The sequence below is a fragment of the Cupressus sempervirens genome, chromosome 3, assembly GCF_028749045.1.
Source record: "Cupressus sempervirens isolate cs-2001-9-10 chromosome 3, ASM2874904v1, whole genome shotgun sequence".
Classification (NCBI taxonomy): Eukaryota; Viridiplantae; Streptophyta; class Pinopsida; order Cupressales; family Cupressaceae; genus Cupressus; species Cupressus sempervirens.
The window spans coordinates 745,893,108-745,916,707 of record NC_143120.1 but is presented as its reverse complement, the minus strand read 5'-3'; the positions used below and the strand labels follow the sequence as shown (position 1 = coordinate 745,916,707).

The 23,600-nt window shown below is 36.8% G+C and overlaps 1 protein-coding gene across 6 annotated transcripts in view; it reads left to right on the top strand.

Moving 5' to 3' along the window:
- LOC149568973 (Integrin-linked protein kinase family) overlaps positions 1-23,600 on the top strand; it is a 100,677-nt gene that overhangs the window by 56,178 nt on the left and 20,899 nt on the right. For all 6 annotated transcript variants that reach the window (XR_016362673.1, XM_089821787.1, XM_089821786.1 and 3 more), the window contains exon 9: positions 667-752. Coding sequence is in view for 5 of the 6 variants with exons in the window: in XM_089821787.1 (XP_089677913.1) it covers positions 667-752 (86 nt within the window). In the remaining variant the exon portion in view is untranslated. The remainder of the gene's footprint in view (positions 1-666; positions 753-23,600) is intronic.

Sequence of the window (23,600 nt, the reverse complement as noted above, 5' to 3'; positions counted from 1 at the left end):
AAAATATCTATATGATTGTTTAGTTATTTAAACCTGAACACGCCTGTGTTCTCACCCATGGTTTTTGTAACCTTGGATGATACATTTCACATATTTTTGGGGTGAATATTGAAATAAAAAGTTATTTAAACCTGAACACGCCTGTGTTCTCACCCATGGTTTTTGTAACCTTGGATGATACATTTCACATATTTTTGGGGTGAATATTGAAATAAAAAGTGTGTTTTTGTTATTGATTCAAGAGGACATGATAGATGTCAAATAATTTGGAAAAGTACAACTAATTCACAGCATGTCATTGTGGGGTTTCTTTTTCTATTTTTTGTTTGTCTGTTCTGGGAAGGTTACACATTTTACAAGGTCCTTTGCATTGATCGAGACCATTAGTTTTGGAGAATGTAGGAGATGGCAAATTATAGGGAGAAACATTACTTTTCTGTGTGACAATTATACCCTGTCCTTTTTTGTACTTCTCTATCAATGATCCTGGCATCTAATTTGTGTATAAAATACATGTTATAGTCACTACAATGTGTGGTAAAACATAATGCTTGCTAATTTGTATAAATATTTGAAAGTTCTGACATGATTCAAACATGTTTCCAATAATAAATTATCCATTGCTGCACTATTTTAATCTTTGACGGTTGGTTGCTTGTGTAACAGGGAGGTATACAGCTCCAGAGGTTATTCGAGAAGAAGCATATGACACCAAAGTGGACGTCTTTTCTTTTGCTCTAATTTTGCAAGAGGTATCCTAATCTCTCCCCAATGTCAGTTGAAAGAAATGCAGTGAGTCAAGGAGAATACAAGCACTACATACTTTTATAAAATTATCTTACATTTTGATTCTATGTTTGACATTTTAGATTTTACATTTGAAACATCCCTAGACTAGTTTTATGATTTTTTTGCAAATATTTGACGAAACAACAAATGAATAAGAATGAAAGAAATTTACTTTTTTCCAAAACATATGAAATATAGTAACAACATTTTAGAAATATATATCTAGCTGTTCTACTTTTGGATTGTATATGTAACAAGATACTAACCCTTATGTGCTGCAATGTGAAAAATAATGGAATATAGCTGCTGTTTTAAGTCTGATATAGCCAAAAATTTGGGCAGCGAACTAGTATGATGATATTGCACATCCAGAAATTAGAAATTTCATAATAAACCAAAACTTAGAAATCTCACAATAAACTGAAATAAATGACTGTAGCAGTGGTACTGAACACTGTAGCAGGATTATGGAATACTGTAGCAGAGTGCTCAAGAACTAAAAATCTTCAACTCTTTTGCTCCAAAATTATATACTGAAAAGTGTCCTTCAATCTATCCAGTCAGTGAAGCACAATGGTGAATCATGGATGAATTTACTCAAAACAGCTAGAAGGATTTTTTCTGAAAGTGTTAGCAAAAAGGTTTTTCGTATGCTGGCCAAAGAATAAATCAAGTTCAATCTGTTAAATAGGCCAGGGTTTGATAAATGCCATTTTTTGGTCAAACCCTCCTTGTACATGAATTTTTGATGTATTAAAATATTATTATTCATAATTAATTTTCCTTGAAAAGTAATTTTGAAAAACTTTTAATTTGATTACTTTTTTTAATATTTGTAATGGTTATTTTTATTAATATTAATTATAAAAGTTTACATTTCAAAATGCCACCAAAGGGCAAGATCCTATCACCTTTACAATATGTCACTTCAAATAAAAAACAACCTTATATCCTCGTAAACTACATGACTATGCAAATCCACATACATTATCTAAAATTTAGACCCCCAAAAGCATGAGGGAGTCCATGTGACATCAGTACTTAAACCAACAAGCTGCCTTCTCATGAGTGAAGTTTGGGATTTTGAGCCCAACCACTTCTACCTCGCCACTATTCCATGCAAACAGTCCACCAACAGAGACACATCCACTTTGCGATAACGCCACCCCTCTACGATGAAGTGATCAGACCAACCACCACCAGACCCTCCACTTGAGACATCATGATTGCCATGATGAACAATAGGTCTCCGATCTTCCCCATATGGAGCAAAAGACTTACAGGTGTTGATTTATGTTTCATCCCACCGATTGCCACGTCTACATCTTGAGCCCATTCTTCAGAATTTAGAAAATGCACTGTCTCTGGGTTCGAAGAATGACCAGACTAGCAACGGTTGCAACTCTCCATTTCCTACGCCAATCAACCTCCACGACCTCACACCCATGTGCAAACCAATCCGGACCTCTGCTCGAGCAACAATGTCCTCCATTCCAACTACCCAATTTGGCTCCAGGCAAGCCCTAGCAACCCTTTACACTTTTGCCCTATTTGCTCCGACCAACAGAGCTTAAACCAAGAAAAGAGACGGAATGTCCAAATTCGATTGTAGACACCAGTCTTTTCCGAGGTCTTCCTTTCCAAAGTTCATGCATATTGCCTTCCAAAAAGCTTCACTGTCAAACTTGAAAATGTTGCCCAGCCTTTTCACAGAGATACGTTGGCCTCCATCACCCTAATTCTCAGGACCACACACCTCACACCGAACTTTGCATCATTCTGAAAAAAGCCACCATTTAAAGACATTCACGGACTCTTTAGAAGGTCACTCTGATCAAGGCATAGAATTCCCATGATTGTTTCTGGATGAGAAACAACACACATGCCTATGCCAAGCTTGTGGTACGACCACCTGCCACCAAAACTTTCACCCCACCCTCATTTAAAGACATGATAATCCCAAATGATTCCCTCATACACTAACTAATTCCTTTGGCAGTAAAACTCTAGGTCTAAATCTAAAACATTAATTGCTCTAAAATTTTCAAAAAGCACAAAATTATCTTAGAGCCTCAACCATCCTATTTGACAGTTTGTCTACTATTTCATTTGCATCTCTATACACGTATAACCTTGAACTCCTCTACTTCATCTGACATTGTTCAAATTTGCCTCATGTACTTTTTTTAGATACCATGCATCTAATTCTCCTTCAATAATTCCATTCACGACAATCTGTGAATCACCTAAATGAATCTTTTTGACACCTGACTTGATCTCCATCAAGATTGCCTCAACAACCGCTAAACATTTTACCGTGTTGTTAGGACCATTAGCTACACACTTAGCCCCTATGGCCACAATATTACCAGAATCATCTTGTGCATCACGCTTGTAATGTTCCCTTTTTGGAACATTAGAAACATTGAAGTCTTATATTATATAATATTAAAATTGACTTTGGGACATAGACTCATAATTTTAAAAGGTCAATTTAATGTTATAAAAGGACAAAGGGTCAAGGTGGAATAAGACGAATTATTAGAGAGAAGTTGAAGAGTCACAAGGGAATAGGACGAAGGCCAGAGGGGAGTTGAAGAGTCTCAGTTTGTGTTTTAAAAGGGGAAAGAGGCTCATTGTTGGTCATGCTTGTTTTATTATTCTGATTTTTAGTTCTCTCTTGTGAGAGTCATTTCAGAAAGCTTCAGCTTTTAGCTAGTTTGAGGATGTAGCCCCTCGTACTGGCAGACAGTGGATGCAAACCCATTGTCTCGGGAAACATCATTTCAAGTGTTTCATTCGCGCTTATAGGTTCTTATTCTAGCATTCCAATTCGACTGTTAAATCTGTATTTAGGATTGGGTTCTTGTGAAGTGGTTATTGTATTGCTGTTGTATAATGCAATAACGTATTTGCGGAGTTGTATGGAAGTTTTTGGTTTTAACATTATAAGTTTGTAATGCATTTCTATATGCCTGGAATTCTGAATATTATTTTGAAAGGAATTGGTTATTAATTTTTGAAGAATATTATGGTTTAAACATCGTATTGTATTCCATTTCCCTATTTCTAAGTTTGAATATTATAAGTTGGTTAAACATCTTTCGTCCATTGTACTGGATTCATTTGTGCTGGAATACATTTACCAGGTTTCAATTCTGATTATTTTGTTTATTAGAGAAATTAGCAAATATTCGGTTAGGGATATTACAGTTGTATTAGAGCCTCGAGCCTGCCATCCTATCGGGTACAATCAAAATGTTTAGTCAATAACATGGTTTCAGATTTTCAAAGAGATTTCTTTAAATGGGTTGGATAAATCTACAAGCTTAACATTGTCGGAATTAGAATATTTTCTGATAAAAGACTTATGCAAAGATGCGACACAATTCCTATTTATGGTGACTAATACCTTGGTTAGTAGCAGTACTATATTTTGTTGACAGTGGACTTTGTTTGAATTTTGGAAGTGACCCTTTTGAACTAGTATTTGACAGCCAAAATATTAAAAAGGGGGACATTATATTGAAGTCTTATTTTGCACAATCGACATTTCTCTCCAAATATACCATTATAGACTGCAAACACTTCTTCTCCAAAGGCAGGTTATGTAACTATACAGGAATTTGAATTTGAGAAGGAAACAAATACAAAGATCCTACCAACTGAAAGCCTAGTGCTAGGGGCGATAAAGATCTCTCAAAAACCTCATTTGGAGATTCCAAAGAATGGCATGGAAAGTCTTATCATTCAAAGTAGAAATTAAGCCCAATAGGGAACATTTACAGAAACATCTTAAGATTGAGTGAGTGAAGGAGGAATGTGAAATATCTGAATCATAAGAGCCTCAGTATCAAAGATATAGGAAGAAGATGGAGAGAATGGTGTGCAGATGTCATGTAAGTTACGCACTCTAAAACGGCTACATAAATTGCAGGCATCTAGTGTAGACCTTCCTAAAGAGGAGGTACTTTGCAAAGTTAAGAACTAATTGCAGCTTCTGGGCCAGAAAATTGATGTTATTTGATAGAACATTCAAACTCCCGTACTTATACAAGAATGGGGATTGGTATGGAAGTGCATTGCTCTGGTGGTTATAGGAAGAGTCGAGTAACTTAGGGAAATATATATATTTCCATCAAAAGGAAACTTATACCATAAAGGAAATTCATAGGAGCTGTTAAACCTCTCTTGGCAAAGCATTCACATTTTTGAAGGGACTCTTGCTACTTCTTGTTATGATGCTCTACAATCGGGATAGTGATTTAACAAACCTCCTATACTTGTCAAGGTTGACAGTGTTGTTATAGATAGTAGTGTTTTCCAATGGCATTGACTTGAATTTGATATCGGAGTGTTCCTATAGCCGTAATAGAACAATCGAGCAAATTTGGAGCATAATCGACAGTTAATGATTAACTAAGTTGGGCCTCTACACATGGCAATCATACCGTGAAAGGTAGAAAGTTCGAGAAACTTGCAGTAGAGACTTTTGGCTAGGAACCTTTGATGTTGTTGAATAGGTGTCAAGTTGCCGTGATTCCTATTGCTCCTGACCTTAGCAAGCAAAGACATTTGTAACGATAGTCATGAACGTGGCATGAGCAAACATTTATTTATTTGGGTGATTCTAGACTTCGCAAAAGAATGATGCCTTCACTGAAAGGAAGTTGCTAGAACCGTTTCTTGCCATCACGACAGTCATCAACGAATGGGAGGCAAGTTTCGAATGATATTTGTTTCAATATGAAGATTAATGTGTCGGGTCCAAGTGTTGTTCTTCGAATGGTTGTTGAGACCATTACTCATTTTGGTGTACTCTTGAACTGATACCCCTGCGCATCTTCAGTTGCTTGAACCGTTGTGGGATTGAGCGGATAGTAGGGTTCATGGGTGAGGAAATGACAGCCGGCTTTTACTTTATTCACCAACAGTACTCGTAACATCCCACACACCCGTAGACTTGAAGGGACCAAGTGTGATCACGAGAGGAGATCACCAAGTAGGATAATGAGGTATTTTTGATGGCAACAACATAGGGTGGTTTTCAACAATGGCATGACATACACCTTCAGGAGTGCGAGTGTAGTAAGCGGCTGCTATTTCAAGCCATTTAGTGACGACACCTTCCTTTAAAGGTTTGTGTTAACTTTGAACGAATGCAAGAAAAGTGGTGGTGAAAAGGATACCCGACTAATGTTCTTCTTAACGACAAATGAACACGATTCCAGCAGGTGGTGATTCCTTGAGGAACTACGGGTGTGTTCATTCTTTCAAATTTGATTAAATATTGAGTTCATATTTTTGTAACTTCGTGGCATATCAGAAATAAAGGAAGCCTATTTTTTACTGACTGTGATTGCGTATTTGGATCTCCTTAGTCATTATTTGTGATCGCTTTTATTATAGTTGTTTGGCATTAATGAGTTAAAACTTGGAGAAATAGTTGCTTAGTTACCAGGTATACAAAAATCACTCTAGTAGTATCAACATTCCCTTTTACCCAATCTGCACATCAAACATTTGACTAAATGCCAAAAATAAATAAATCAGCAATTGAATTTCTGGGGTCAGATCAAGGGTTGGAATACTACAGAGTTTATTGCTGTGAGGTAGCGAATTCGCTTATGTGCGAAGTGAAATCTAGATGGAATAGATGTGGACTTGCCTTCAACTGATAAAATTGTTACATACAAGAATCTGGAGATGGAAATGGAGGATAATGGGAATCGTGAGTTTGGGAGCATAAATGTTGATGATCAATTTGAAATAAGGGCAGAGATATTCGACATTTATAGAGAGTATAAAAAATTTCCCACCTGAATTTAGAAAAACTTACCTTTTAGCAATTACATGGATTTTTATCTAGAACCACTAAATAATATTGAGATGGTAAAGAGAAAGTATCCTGAATTGGTTCAGGATCTTCTTGCAAGGGTCTAGGGCAAAATTGCATATGAGGAATCTCCAAAAAATCATGTTCAGCAAATAGATGTTCTTGAAATAGAAGAGCAGACAACTACCATTGATTCTTAGCCTTGTCGCGATCACGTAGAAGATGTTACACAAGGTGCAGGTTTCTTCGTTGATGACTTGGAGGTGAGCTTTGTCAAGCAGAATAATGGAGCAGATTGCACACAAGGTAATAATAGTTTGGGACCTTGGTATCATGAACCATAGATTCACGATACTCAAAACATGAATTTAGAGGAACAGCCTAAGATGACACTGCAAGACAATGAACGGTTTCAGCAGGGAGATAACGAAATACATGTCATACAAAATCAACTGAAGGTTAGTGAAGACATGGCTGTGGCATCCTTGGTGCAGTATGACAGTACCCACGAGTTGGTTGAGGAGCTCTACAGGAAGGTCCCAAGGGAAGGGGAAGGTGACTGGCTAGTGGCCGAATTACAGAAGGTCAAAATAGCCCTCGAGACTATGAAATCAGATTACTTATATCTGTTGTCCGATAGGGATTATATTTTAAAGGCTGCTGAAATTTATGCAGCACAGTCAAATAGGGAAAACGATGAGATTGAGGATATCAAAGGGACACTTAAGTATATTCAGGAGGCATTGAGTGAAACTCAAATTTCTCTACAGGGAGTAGAAAATCAAATCAAGCTCTTGGAACACTCTCCAGAACATGAGACTAGAATGAGGTAGGAGTTCTTCCAGGAAGTCATTGACGAACTTGAGAGCATTCAACAGATGTATGACTTGGATAGCTGCCCCAAACGGTTAAGTAGCAAAACTTCAGAAGACTTTCAACTTGTTGACAACCCTTTGTTTGAAGTTGTTGCTGATTGGACGTCCGACAATCCTCTTTTTGTGTTAAATGAGGGATCATGTCTTGTTTGCCATGAAGAGGAAGAGTTTGATTTTAGACTCTGGGATTTTGGCTCAGATCCTAGCAGTGACTCTATATCTCAATTTGGGAATGATGAATCAACTTTTGTTGCTTTTCATTTGATTAGCCCCAACATATTTTCTTTCACCCCATCCAGGAGTTGGGTGAACTTTCTTCATCAGCCTTTGAACAGTTCTTGGTGCTGTAGTTATGTGAGGTTTGTGGTTAGATTCTCAACATCTTTCATATTCATAGCACCTATGCGCTTGGGAATTCTCCAAGGTTATGCTGACAGTATGAATTTCGATGTCCATGAGATGGTGGGTTCAGCTTTTGATCAGCTCATTTCTTACATCATCCATTTAGGCCATGTCTTCATATACTACTGGATTATACATGGACCCTGGATATATTTCTATCTCATCATAGCAGCAAGGCAGCGTAACAAAGTTTGGGATCCAGGTGTTGGCAGATTGTATCTATGGTTGCACGAGGATTTTATTGTGGTCCTATTCAGTTTGAGGTTGAATATGGCGATGATCAGTGTTGATCAGTTTATAGGTGTTGAGTTTTTTCAGAGAGTTATATTGGATCCAGGGATCCGGTTGAGAGATAGATTGTAGAGAGACATTTGGCTTCGCGGTGGGACCGTAATTGTTTTCAGTTTGGATTACAGGGCTGCTTGTAGACTCGTATGGGATTCTGGTATTGATTGTTTGAGGACAAGCAATTTTAAGGAGGGGAGATTTGTAATGTTCCCTTTTTGGAACATTAGAAACACTAAAGTCTTATTTTATATAATATTAAAATTGACTCTAGGACATAGACTCATAATTTTAAAAGGTCAATTTAATGTTATAAAAAGGACAAAGGGTCAAGGTGGACTAAGACGAATTATCAAAGAGAAGTTGAAGAGTCACAAGGGAATGGGACGAAGGCTAGAGGGGAGTTGAAGAGTCTCAGTTTGTGTATTAAAAGGGGAAAGAGGCTCATTGTTGGTCATGCTTGTTTTATTATTCTGATTTTTAGTTCTCTCTTGTGAGAGTCTTTTCAGAAAGCTTCAGCTTTTAGCTAGTTTGAGGACGTAGCCCTTCGTACTAGCAGATAGTGGACGCAAACCCATTGTCTCGAGAAACATCATTTCAAGCGTTTCATTCGCACTTACAGGTTCTTATTCTAGCATTCCAATCCGATTGTTAAATTTGTATTTAGGATTGGGTTTTTGTGAACTGGTTATTGTATTGCTGTTGTATAATGCAATAACGTATTTGCGGAGTTGTATGGAAGTTTCTGGATTTAACATTATAAGTCTGTAATGCATTTCTATATGCCTGGAATTTTGAATATTATTCTGAAAGGAATTGGTTATTAATTTTTGAAGAATATTATAGTTTAAACATCGTATTGTATTCCATTTGCCTATTTCTAAGTTTGAATATTATAAGCTGGTTAAACATCTGTCGTCTATTGTACTAGATTCATTTGTGTTGGAATACATTTACCAAGTTCTAGTTCTGATTATTTTGTTTATAAGAGAAATCAACAAATATCCGGTTAGGGATATTACAACGCCAATACCCAAAGGCCCTGGGTTGCCTTTTGAGGCATTGCCAAAATTGATTTTAACCCACCCTGACTCAAGAGGACTCCACAACTTTCCTTTTTCCGATTACAAAGGATTAACCCTTTGAGGCCCACTTCCAAGCCTTAATTTGATTACTTTTTATTTCCCAAAATGATTCTCTTTTAAAATCACTTTATGAGACTAGTCACAATTCATAAAATAGTTAACTAAATTATTAAACATAAGGTGTCCTTTTAAGCTTAAATATCACTAGACAACTCAACTTCATTAATCAATTCCCTTGCCGCATCCCACTTGGCCTATGGGAAATTTCATAGTTTAAGAGCTCTTAAAACAAATAATATATGCTTGAGAAAGGGTCATGGAGACATTTTAGGTGATTGTTTGTGTATTTGGTAGTGCACAAGATATCACCATCACAATAAATATTGTAGTTCTGATCCAATTTAAAATGCATAACGAGAAATATGGCCAACTGTAATGAATGCTATAGTTGAGAGACAACTAGGACACAATTGCAAATGATTTTTTTGGTCCATTGTTCATCATTCATCATCAAAGAATTCTTTAGAATGCTGAATTCATTAAAATTGGCAATGGAAAAGACTAGATCTTCACCTAACAACAAATACATCCTAAAGGTAGTGAATGATATTTGAGTCAAAACATAGAAAAACGATTTTTTTTTAGGAGTACAAGGGGATATTCATTTATGACACCATAATACATCTATTTTTCTAACTGATTTCCCCTTCAATGTTTTGTGCGTGATTTGGAAGACTTGCATAATGTTATATCAGTTAATGAGATTGGACTTCCCAAGTTCCTATTGACTTCCCATAAATTCTCTTAGTTTGGACAGTTACTGAAGCCACCAGTTGCTTCCCTTAATGCAACATTCAATATGGGGGGCTAAGTTTTCCTCTTGCTTTGGGAAATGAAGGACCTATTGGGGGATGTTAGGATCATGAAGGATCTGAAAACTGACGGGACAGAACATGCAAAGTCATTAGTGGAACATGAAGAGTTGTTTAGTCAAGATAATTCATGTGTTTATTGAAGTGTTGTAATATTTCTATAAATCTCATCTTAGTTAGTTTGGTTAGTTTCTAATTCCGGCTTCAGTTCATGACTGTTTCATTTAAAAAAATCATCTTCTAATCTCTTAGAGAAGAGCCTTTCATCCCTATTTTATATATCAATTTGTAATAACTTGGTATCAGAGTGGGTTAATGGGGCTTTTTAAGGTTTAACAATTTAAAAAAAAAAAAATCCGTGGCCTTCTACCAAGAATATTTTCTAGAACTTTGGAATTTTGTTCTGAATTGTTTTTACAAATTCATTGACAGTTTTTCTTTTGCAAATTTGAGGAGGTTTTGAAAACCTATGTTTTTTTGCTAGACTAAGTGTTTTGCCACTACCATCATAGGATTTTGGTGCATTCTAGGTCCTTGTTGGGGTCGCCTCGATGCTTGCCTTTGTTCTTCGACTTGTGCAATTTTTCACAATGTTTTGGCACCTTTTTTGGGTGTTTGTTGGTTTGCGGTGTTTTTTGCATTATCACCTTTTTTTTCTTCTAACAATAGGTTTTCTTTGACTTGCGTCATCTTTTGACATAATTCTTCTTGTGTTATTTGTAGGTTCTCTTTGTACTTTGCTATCGACAAAAGCTTCATCTCGTGGGCTTGACAAAAGCATGCTTGAGTGTTTAAGATTCACACTATTTTTTCTTGCTTATCCTTGCGTGATGGTTTTTGTGTTGTTTCTTTGGAATGCAAAATTTTGGAGAAGGTTGAGCGACCTATTTTATTTTTGCCTTGCCTTTTTTGTAATGGGTTCATCAAAATCATGGTGTTTATTTTGTGACACATGGTTGTTTGTGATATTTTTCCTATAATTTTGAAGAAAAATTGTGTGCTTCCTACAAGAATTTCACCTAGGGTTTTCATGTGTGGGTTTTTGAGTGTCTACGACCTTAGGTTTTTTGATTTATCAATTTGTGACATGCTATTTGAGCGACCTAAGGTTCTATGATTTTCCCACAAAAAAATATTGTTGGGTTTTATTTTTGGCTTTTATATTTTTTCCTAAAAAATTAATGTTGAGTTTTATAATTTTTTGGAAATTTTCTGTAAAAATTATGATAGAGTTTTGTAATTTTCATAAAAAGCTATTCATAGTAATGTTATTTCAATCTTCTAAAAAATTATGTCTGGGTTTTCTGATTTCTTTTTCATAATTACTATAATTGGTCTTAAGTTTTTTTGATTTTTTTGTGAAAAAAATCATTAGAGTGTTTGACAATTTTTCCCAAAAAGGTTGTGGTTTCTTGCAGTGAATTTTTGTATGTAGTGCTCATTTGTAAAAGTTTTTGACAATTTTTGGAGCAAGATCATGATTGTTTTTTTAAGGTGGTGGAGGTTTTGACAATTATCTCCTCATAATCATGGTTTGAGTTTGAGAAGCTTTACTCGGTGTCTCTTCCTATACGGAGGGATAGTATTGTTTCCCAACATTAGGTTGAAAGGATTTTGGTTATCTTGATCGTATCTAGAAGTTTTGTAGAATCAGGGAGGTTCTAAGCAACATGCTTATGTTGTAGAACATTTTGAAAAGAAGGGGGCAACATTCTATACATTTGTAAACAAAAGACCTGCAGATTATTTTGTATGGTAGTTGGTGTGATGACCATTAAGAGAGGGCATACAAATATTTCAATTTTTATATAATGGTCATCGTAGTAAGTTTCTAATTCTGGCTTCAGTTCAAGATTGTTTCATTTAGAAACCTTATCTTGTGATCTCTTACAAATAGACCTGTTCGTCTCTATTGTGTAGATCAATTTGTGATAACAATATGGAATATCATTAGTCATGTGAAAAGCACATTATTTTCTGTTGAAAAAAAGAACAATGTGGGGTGTTTGAGCCCTTTGTGGGGAATGAAAATACAAGTGGGATCTTCAATCCCGCCTTGGATCATTAGATTACACCTTCCTTCTTAGAAAGAATTTGGTACAACTGATAAATTGTGTTTGGATATTCGAGTAATTTCTTCCTTTATTACTAAAACTTGTGCGTCCAAATTTAATGTGCTTTTACAACTTTCATTACATTGAAACTTCATTGGCTACAACCTCTTTTGGTTCTTAAAACGTGCTACAATGATTGCGATGCTAAAACATACCCATGCTGCCATGAATGGTCTTCTTTGTATTTGGAGAGAGTTACAATGCTACGAAAGCTATCTTAAAGCGGTCCTAACAATGAAAGTCATGTTTTTAAAATGTTAGCATTGAATTTGAAAATGGTACCTTTTCCTATGACTATACATGTTCATCAGTTGTAATAAGAGTTTGGGCATAATACAAAAATTAAAACCATCATTATTATGCTCTAGGCTGTCCTTAAGCTCATCAATGTCCCTTGCTTTCCCAAATAAGTAGAAACAATTTATTCTATTTTCCATATCAAATGAGTGAGACTTGCAACATGCTAGAGTGTAAGGAATGAACATATACATGTTTGCAACAACCTAAAACCTGTCACTGTGTTATCAATGCTCAATGAAAGGAAGTATACATCATTGCAACACCCAAATAAACTTGCCACAATGCTGCCAATCAGTCAAATTCCCACTTTTCCATGCTTTTCTCATAGAAGTGACACAAAACTATACTTTTGCATCAAGTTCCACAATGTCTGCAACTTATAAGAATTTTTACTACAAGCCGTCGATGTCACCCATTTCATTTTTGGCTAGATGTGTTGATGAATTGTAGCTTTGACCTGTTTAAACCTATCAATGAAATCAAATGCATAAGTGGCCTATCGGCCCTGAGCATTTGATTACTATCCTTCTTCTTTACATTGTTATGATTATGGTTATTACAAAACATGATTTGTAATTAGTAAATCAACAATCATATATATATATATATAAATATATAATATTGTATATCTATATTATTAAATACACATATGTACATGATTGAGTTTGACATTACAATTATTTATCTGCTGTTGATATTAATCATGCAGTTCATACTATTGATATTAATAATGCTGTTAATTTTAATCATAATATTGATATTAATTATGTCATGTATCAATATTGGATATTGACTTTCACATTGTTGAGTATCAATAATAAATATCAATATTATACTATGCTTTCTATAATATGTATCGAGCATAATATGGTATCGATATTTTAAATCAACCTTGCATTGTCTATTATGTGAATTGATAATGTGTATCGAGTTTGGCATTAATAATATGAATTAATAATTAGTAGCGATTATCAACAAACACATCAATTTGTATATTGATTGCGATTAGTTAATGATTTGTAAGAAGACATGTCTCTACGTGAACTATGTTCACATAGAGACATGTCTCCACACTGTTGTATATATGATGATTGATCAATGTATCTTGTGAAGTACATAAAATCTGTAAGTGCTAAGCAAGACACAACATGTACATTAAGTATGTCCGTGGCATTATATATATAGTTCAGATCAGTATTACATTCTGATTATATCTAACCATCTTCTCATTGATATTCATATTAAGATCTCAACAGATCAATGTATATTCATGTGACATTTATAATATATATCCAAATATAATTATTGAGATATTTTGATCAACATATCATATAGAATCAGTATATACATCTGAAAGCAGTGATTAAAATATAAAATACTATAACCTCTAAATCTGTTCAAATTTAACATGGTATCGGAGCTAGTATAAGAAAGATCTGATCAGATTTATAAGGAGAGACAAACTAACAACCACTGAATTCTCTAGAATTTTATATTCAACAAAAATGGTGAATGGTGTTCAATTTGAGGGCCGACTTGAAGGAGCTGCAAGTTTTGTATCTTGGAAATTGAGAATTATGCTTGCACTATGTAATGTCCCCCACTTAGCCAGTCTGGATGTATGTTTTCGTTAGCCCATTCTTGTATGGTCTCGAGGGCTAACCAGGACTTCAAAAGGGATCCTGAGGTTATTTGGCCTAGTCAAATTTAATTACAGGCCAAACGGAGTTCGTTTGTTGGGTTTTTCGGAAAGACTTACTATTTTTAGTAAGCCAATAGGGGGATGCAGTGCCTTCAATTTTCAGTGACAAGATGAGATGTGTTTTGTTGGGCTCTTTCCGATGAGCTATTATATGTGGGATTCCGAGTTTATTTGGTATATTATTTTAATGTTTGAAGTTACAACGGTAAAGTGACTATTTAAATTAAATATTATAATGTTTCATAAAGTCACTTTATAAAAATTCAAGATTCCCCTTTTGAGTACATACATGGGCTTTGTAAAAGGAAAAAAAGAAGTAATATTAAAACTCATGTATTATCCCACATTGGCAAGACGGAAGCGTGGATCAAGTGAGGAAGGGATTAAAAGAAAGAGGATAGCTCTCATTTATTCATGCTTGGAAATATCAAAGAAACCGGGTAATATTCTGGAGATTATATCTCAATAGTTTGAAGGACGAAATCCCTTCAAGCTGGAAATCTTGACGCCATTGAAAGATATGGTCTTGAGATTCAACATGGTAACAGCAAGTTCCTGTAGCGCGGTACTGCAGCAGCCCGAATCACTGTAGCGCAGTACTGTAGCAGTCCGAAATCACTATAGCATTGTACTGTAGCAGCAAGTTACTGTCGTAGTCCGGATAACTGTAGCTGCGAGCTACTGTAGCAATTTCAGAACTATTAACACTGCTGTAACCGCAATGGGTATGGACCATCATTGAACTCTATAGTTGATATAATGCGTTGAGTTTAATGAGAAGATATGATTGTTATGGTAGTTGTAATTTCCTGATAATCTGAAACAAGAAATAAATGAATGGTCATTGTTATTAGTTGCATATGGTTCTATGTTGCCTCCTATTTGCATCTCATGTGAAACACAAACAATCTTGAGAAACCATTGATCAACATCAAGCTGAAAACTATAAGAAATTTAGTTGCAAGACAATTGTTTGGCAAAATTACAGGAAGAAATAGACATTAAAATAACAGAACAAGGTAGACTATTACACACTAAGGGAACATGAATTGAACACATTTGTGGAGAAAGCAATACCTGAACTTGATAAAGACGATGAGAAGCTCCTATGGACAAGAAACAACAAGAAGGCTATGAAGATGTTAGTGAATGCAATGAAGGATCACATAGTACCAATTATCTCAAAATTAGATACTACATATCAAATGTTTCCAACCTTAGAGAACATGTATGAGATAAATAATACAAGTAGAACTCTTCTCTAAAACATGGGACTGGTCTAAGTCACTCGTCATATGGGAGTTGTCTAAGTCACTTAGGGTGGATACATTGTTCAACAAGGGAGTTGTCGAGAGTCTCGATGCAGTGCATAGCTTGGGGAGCATGTATAGTTTAGCAAGGAAGTTGTGTCAGTTCAAGGCATTTAAGGAGTGATGTAGTGGTGATTAAGCGTGATTAGGAGACTTAGGGAATTGGGATCACATATGGACAATGTTAGTTGAGGGAGTCTAATGGGGGAAGCCAAGAAGAAAACATGAGGGGCTAAGTCAGGGGTTCAAGGTGGATTGAATAGGAGTAGAGCTTCGAGCTCAAGGATGTGTGCAAGGTGCAACAAAAGAGTTAGAACCAAGGAGGTTCAACACGCACTTCAATTCTGCAAAGGTGTATGTTAATGCAGTCGGGTGTGTGGACACTTAATGAAGATTGGGGGTAAGGCATAGTTTGGGTGAACTAAAACGACTTGCCCACAATGGGAATCGTCAATAGGGATCATTAGTGCTACATGAGGTTGGAGATTTTAAGAGAATTCAACTGAATCCTTTCTTGCGCCCTAGGCATATTTCCTTAACATACTCGACACAACCCAAGCCCCTCAAAACACCCTGAGTCCTCCAGTCTAAGCTTCCATGATATCGTAGCACACCCAATGCCTCCACAACATTGACTTCCCATTTTAGTCTCCCCTAGCTTGCCATGAACCTTGAAGCACCAATCTGTTCCCCATGGAACTGCTAAATACCTTAGCTAGCACTGAATCCAAACAATGAGTCTCGATGGTCTTGACACCATGTCTCCGTGGTGTAGGAGCACCTTAGGGAAAGGCAATCCCTAATATTGATTTTGGCTTGTAGATGGTCTAGCCAACCATTGACCTAATAAGGACTAATCATAAAGTCCCAAGGTGTGTTTAGTGCGTGTAAATAGGTTTGAGTCCAATTCTTGCCCTTGGTTAAGTTGATAAGGCCTAGTTGTTCTAAGGTCCTAGTAGAGCCAAACTTGGTCAAAGTTGCAAAATACCTCAAAAATGAGGGATAAGTAGTAAAATGTGGTCCATAGGTGTTTTTGGATCAAATTGAGTGGATGAGTCAAACTGGACAAGGTTGGAGTGATACAAGGTCTTTTTTGCAAAAGTTGTCAAAGTTGCTCATGACAACTTTGCAAAGTTGCCATGGCAACATTTCCTCAAATTTTGGAGGGAGCATTTGTTAGGTCTGAAGCTTGACCTTATGGTCCAGATAGATAGAGTTGGAGTATTTAAGCTCATCCAAACCCTAATCATAGGGGGTGATTGCATTGAACGGATGTTATTTGAGCAAAGAGAAAACTGCTGACAGAGAATGTTATTTTTGGTGTTGAAACTTATTGAGTTGGATTGGCATCCTCACTGTATTGCATGGATTAATTGATTGGTATCATGTAACAATTCTGTGCATGCGTATTTGGAGAATTTAGATCCATTTTGGTAGGTGTTTTAAATTGTTTGATTTTTGCTTCCCTGCTGGTCTGTACATAGTGATCTGAACAAAAATGGCTATAACTTGAGTTTCCATGGTTAAAACCTATGGCCTCTAGGATTCAAGTAGTAGCTTTGTACATTATGTAAATATGGAAGGAGGATTTGATTGGAGTCAGTTTGTTATTTTTGCAAGCGAGCCCTAAACAAACTTGGAGTAGTTTGGTTAGGAATTTGAATGCTTGCAAGAGAGTTTTATGGAGTTTTCTTGATTGGGTTGCGCCAATCTTGCTTGGGGCAATGATCTAGATAGAGGTAAGTGTCCAGATACCAGATGAGAAGGTTTGGGGAGAAGATCCAAGCATCTTGTGAAGACAAACAAACAGAGTTGCTGTCATTGCCCTAGAAACCCTTAAAAGTAGGGTTTTTCTGGAAAAGTACAGTATAAACACTTTGGACGGTTAAAACCTAGAAAATCCTTGAGTCTAGGTTGATATGATGAAAAGCCTAGAAGACATCAGAGGGGCTTGTTAAGACATTTTTGAAGTTATTCTAGTTTCCTTGTTTGTAGGAGGTCTAATTGGGGCTCATAGGGCTACAAGGCCTAATAGTGCAAGATTGAGATTTTGAAGCCTAAAACTTTGAAAGAAGGTGCAAAAAGGTTGGAAAATGTTCAAGAACCATATGAGGGTGGTCAAATCACCTATTTGCCTTGCTGGGAACCATTGGTGAATTTGCTTGTTTGTTTAAGCATAAAGTTGCATATTTGGGGTTTGAAGGGTTAGGAGAGTATCTTGAATTGATAGGTGAGTTTCTAGGTTGGAGAGGACTAGGAAGATGTCCTCTAGAGTAGGGTTTAGAGAAAGGACCCTAGGAAGGCTAGGAGAAAGCCTTGGATAGAGCAAGAAGGCTCTAAGTGTGAGAAGCTCCCCATCAAAGTGGTATTAGAGCCATTGAAAGGCTTGGGAAGTGAGTAGTGGATGTCAGTAGAAGGAGAATCCATAGGGGAGAACACTATAGTGACCAATGTAGAATTGGCCAAGGAGGTGGAAGAACAAAGGAGAGCAATGGATGAGAAAACAAGGCTTCTGGATGAAGATATAGAAGAAATGAAAGAGAAATTAAAGGAAGTTGCAGAGACTGCTTTGATGAAAGAAGATGGTGAAACCAGCACTAGCAAGGGCAAGAAAAAGATGGACATAGAGGATGAAGTACCTAAACCTGATCCTTCATTAGGTGAGCAAGAACCATTCCTCAAGGCACTAAAAGCACTAGGAGGGAAAAGCCTTGAAGGCATTCCAATGTGTCATGGGAAGATGGATGCAAAATTGGTCCTAGAATGGATTGAAGGCACAAAGAATCACTTCGAATGTGATGGAGTGTCAGAGGTTCAGAAAGTCAAAGTGGCTAAATCAAGATTGAGAGGGCAAGCACTGACTTGGTGGAAGTTTGTGTAGGATGAGAGAGAAAGCGAAGGGAAGAAACCAATAGCTAATTGGAAAGCTATGGTAACCAAAGTGAAGGAAACATATCTGCCAGAGGATTATGAGATCCAACTTCACAAACAGAGGAATTTCAAAAATTGTCTCTCGGATCAAGGGTGCAAGAAACAAAGAGTATGAGGGTTGCCAGATACCTTAATGGACTCAAATGGAATATACATAGTAGTTAAGTTTATTTAGTCTCACTACACTACATGGATGTTTTCAAATGGCCCTAAAGGTGGAAGACAAACTAAAAAAGAAACATGAGGCAAGCTCTAAAGGTAGAGGAAGGGGCAGAGACTTAAGAGGTGGCTCTAGAGATGGCTCTAGTGGCAAAGGTTATGAACAAAGAGGCTATGGAGAGTCTAAGGGAACCAAACAAACAAATGAGGCAAGTCATAGAGGTAGAAGTTATAACAGTGGTGGAAGAGGAAGGTTTGGAAGTAACAACAAAGGCTCACACTTTAGCAACATGAAATGCTATCAATGCAGAAAGATAGGACACCTTGGATACAGATGTCCAGATAAGCCACCAACATCCTATGGTGAAAAGAAAATTGCTTATGTACAAGAGGGGGATGGTAAAAAACAAATGGAGGTAGATCTTGAGGTAGAAAAAGGAGAGAATCTGATGTTTAGAAGGGTTTTGGTCAAGGGACAAACAAGAGAAGAAGATAAGCAAAGGAGAGCTCTTTTTAGAATTACATGCAAAATTCTTGGGAAAGTGTGCAAGTTTATCATAGACTCAGGGTCTACTGATAATGTGATATCAGAGGAGGCAGTACAAAAACTAGGATTGACAAAAGTTCCTCATGTGTGTCCTTACAGGGTGACTTGGCTAAACAAGGGTTAGAATATCTTGGTGAATGAACAAGCATGGGTGGATTTTTCTACAGGAAAGTATCAGGACAAGATTCTTTGTGAGGTGCTTCCAATGGATACATGTCATCTATTTTTAGGAAGGCCTTGGTAGTATGATGGTGAGGCAATTCACCATGGCAAAGAGAAAAAATACTCCTTTAAGGAGGATGGAATCACCTATAGAAGATAGTCCTTAATAGAGGAAGATAAGGTGGAAAAGCTAAATGCTAATGCATTGCTAATGAGTGAGAAGGAATTTCTCAAAGACTTGAAGGAGGATGAAGGAGTTGGTTATGCAATCATAGTGAAGCCAAAGGAGGAGGTTTCACCAAAACAAACACCTATACTTGTAGAAGTACAACAATTGTTAGGTCAGTTTAAGGACATAATATGTGACGGAGCACTATCTACGTTACCCTCAAAGCGAGCAATAAGTCATCAGATTGACTTTATACCAGGTGCATCTTTGCCAAACAAAGCTACATACAAGATGACACTAGAGCAAAACAAGGAGATTGCAAGGCAAGTCCATGAATTGTTAGACCAAGGGTTGATCAAAAAAAGCATAAGCCCATGTGCTGTTCCAGTTGTCCTAGCCTCTAAAAAGGGAGGTAAGTGGAGAATGTGTACAGATTCTAGGGCAATAAATAGAATAACAATAAGTTATAGATTTCCTATTCCTAGGATAGAAGATTTAATGGATTGTCTTGGTGGGGCTAGATATTTTTCAAAAATTGATCTTAAGATTGATATTATCAAATAAGGATGAAAGTGGGTGATGAGTGGAAGTTTTCTTTTAAAACCACTGAAGGACTCTATGAGTGGTTGGTAATGCCATTTGGACTTACCAATGCACCAAGTCCATTTATGAGGGTAATGAATGAAGTACTAAAAGACTACATAGGTGTGTTTGTGGTATTATATTTGGATGACATCCTAATATTTAGCAAAACAAAGGAAGAGCATATGAAACACTTGGAAATTGTGTTGAGGAGACTCCAAGAGGAGAAATTGACAATAAATCTTGAGAAGAGTAAGTTCATGAAGGAGGAACTTGTTTACTTGGGTAATTTGAAAATGGAGAAGAGTAAGGTGGAGGCAATCTTGAGCTGGCCCACTTCTAGGTTTGCTACTGAAGTGAGGAGTTTCTATGGGATAGCCCAATTTTACAGAAAATTTGTGAGGAGATTCAGTGAAATTTGTGCTCCTATGAATGACACAATAAAAGGAGGCATGAAGACAAATTTTGTATGGACAAAGGCAGTAGATGAGGGTTTTGAAAGACTAAAGAAGGAAGTAGCAACTCGACCAATATTGGTTTTAACAATGGAGGAAACTTCGTAGTTAAGCGCGCTCAGGTTGGAGTAGTACTGGGATGGGTGACCTCCCGGGAAGTCCCGGTGCTTCACCCCTGTGAGCATCACCTAGATCCAATGAGTGCTAAGTGTTCCATTTATTCTCATGAGAGATGGATTCATGTTGAATCACTACTCATGAAACATGGGTCAATGAATTTGACTCAAAAATCACACAGTTAAATCTTGATAGCAATATCACAATTTGACTTACTGTGGAAATTATCTCCTACTTATCAATATTGGTTTTGCCAAGTTTTGAAAAATTTTTCATTGTAGAATGTGATGCAAAAGCAACATTGTAGTTGGAGCAGTGTTAAGCCAAGAGGGAAGGCTTGTGGCATTTTTTAGTGAGAGACTCAATGAGGCAAAGTCAAGGTATTTTAGCCTATTACTTGGAACTATATGCATTGGTTCAAGTTGTTGTCCATACTGACAATTAGGCACTTAGTTTCATAAACACACAAGAGAAACTCAGCCTTAGACACATCAAGTGGATGGAATTCTTGCAATTCTATACATTTACCATAAAGCACAAGAAGGGGTTCAATAACAAGGTGGCTGATACCTGTAAGTAGAAGCCCTTAGTCGCCCTTGATGCACTTTGACACTTACCCTTTGTGGTTACACCTCAGATTGGCTCCACACCTCATCTACACCACAACTGTGTGGGGTCTTCACGACACAACACTAAGATTACACCTCAAATCTGTCCCACCATAGGATCCTACGCCACAACTATGCTTGCCCAACACACGACATAGCCCCATCAGATACTCCTTAGATCCACACAGGGCCTCACTTACACCACAACTGTGAGCGCCCAACTCATCACAGTCCTATCCTTTAAGTTCCATCTTGTGAATCGACAGTCCCTTACAACCTCTTTAGGATGATTTTCGTGCTAAGTTATTTTTGTAGATGATTATTCTATGAAAAAACATTTGCCTGAGTTGCTCGATATACCTTCGTCATGGCTTTGATTGCTATAACCACAAAGGGATGGAAGACGTACGAAATGGATGTGAAGACTACTTATCTTAATGGCATAGTAGAAGAGGATGGTGATGGAGCCCCAAATTTTTGCAAATTTGAGGCTTCCAGTTTAACACCTTATCTGATTTTCTTACCATATGATTAATACAATTTTTCTATTTTACATGTTTATAGCAGCACTATAGCATTATAGAGCTATATATCATTGCCTCAAATTGATCTTACAACATTTATATGTATTGTAATTCCTACAAGTCTGAACAATTAACATCCAAACTTGCAAACAATGATGGTTCCCGGCATACCAATCAATCCAAGTCATCAGTGGAAGTTATAAGTGTTGGCAGCCACCCAGAGATGATCAGGTCTTCCTGTCTCCTCCCAGCAACCTCCTATTAAACTAATCATTCAGCCCAAACTGCAGAAGTCATTGTATTAAGAGGACACAAAGAAATTGAGAAGGGTATAGTGGTCAACAGTTATCGTAATTATCAAACTTGACGCAGCCAACGTCAAAATAAGAGACCATATTTGAGTGATTTACGTTAACAGCATATATGCAGATACAATGTGCAACCATATAACGACAACTCTGTTTTGACCTGTGTATAAGATAAATCCTGTAAACATTTGGAAGGAATAAAAGATGACAATAATGAGCAGAATTCAGACCAAACTGCAGAAGTCATAGTATTAAGAGGACACAAAGAAATTGAGAAAGGTATAGTGGTCAGCAATTATCGTAATTATCAAACTTGAAGCAGCCAACTTCGAAATAAGAGACCATATTTGAGTGATTTACGTTAACAGCATATATGCAGATATAATGGACAACCATATAACAACGACTCTGTTTTGACCTGTGTATAAGATAAATCCTGTAAACATTTGGAAGGAATAAAAGACGACAATAATGAGCAGAATATATAACTTATTCTGCATCCAGGCATGCAAGGCCATCAATGGTGATAGCAGAGAATTTTCAAATGGATCCATTGTAATATCAAACAACTCATATGCCTGGTCAAAGATGACATCTAATAACATGGTCGGGAGTTGCTTGGAGAATGACCTTCACCCAGTCAGCGTATGGAGATAAGTTCATATTTGGCAATGGCAAGGGATTTACAAATTAGACGTGCTATTGTTATGAGTACAATTAGAAAGAAGGTCTTGATGTTATTACTGCTGGAGATGCACAGGTTGAAGCAGCAAGGAAAATTCTGTCACCAATCTTCATCTTCACTTCAGACATCCTGTCATTGGCTAAAATTAACACATCACACACCAAAGATAAACAATGGATAACATATGTTGTCCGCCTTTAGTAATAAAACCTTGCAGTGATGTCAGTATCTGTAGAGAGCCAGAGAGTTGAAGTTGGTGCGAGAAAGGAAGTGAACACTCACTATTGGTTTTGGTCTTATTTCCTCAGTAAAATTTCAATCGTTCTTTGTAAGATGAGTTTAGAAGATTAGCGCTAGATGATGCGGTGATGGAAATTTGGGACCAATATAAGATGCCATTCAAAATGCTTATTACAGATCCCATGTGCGATATCTATGGAAGGAAAGTTCAAATGTCGGGAGGAAACATGGAAACTCTTAACATTCACAACAGTATGATGGGCGATGATAGGAAAAGGCTTGACTTCAACCATGGTCAATAATGGTTTTGATGCACTTGATCGAGTGTTAACATGAGATCAGGAGCAGCAAGAATATACGGCAAAAAATAACCATGTGGCAAACCATCCATGTTAGATATGGGTGCTTCCAAGAGCTTTTATAAGGATCTCACACTAAGGAAGGAGCAGAAGCCACAAATAATTCTTATAAAGTGATTGCCAGTAAATGAATTAATTAATAATACTAGCTTTGCCACAACGTATAAATTAAGAAAGTGGAAAG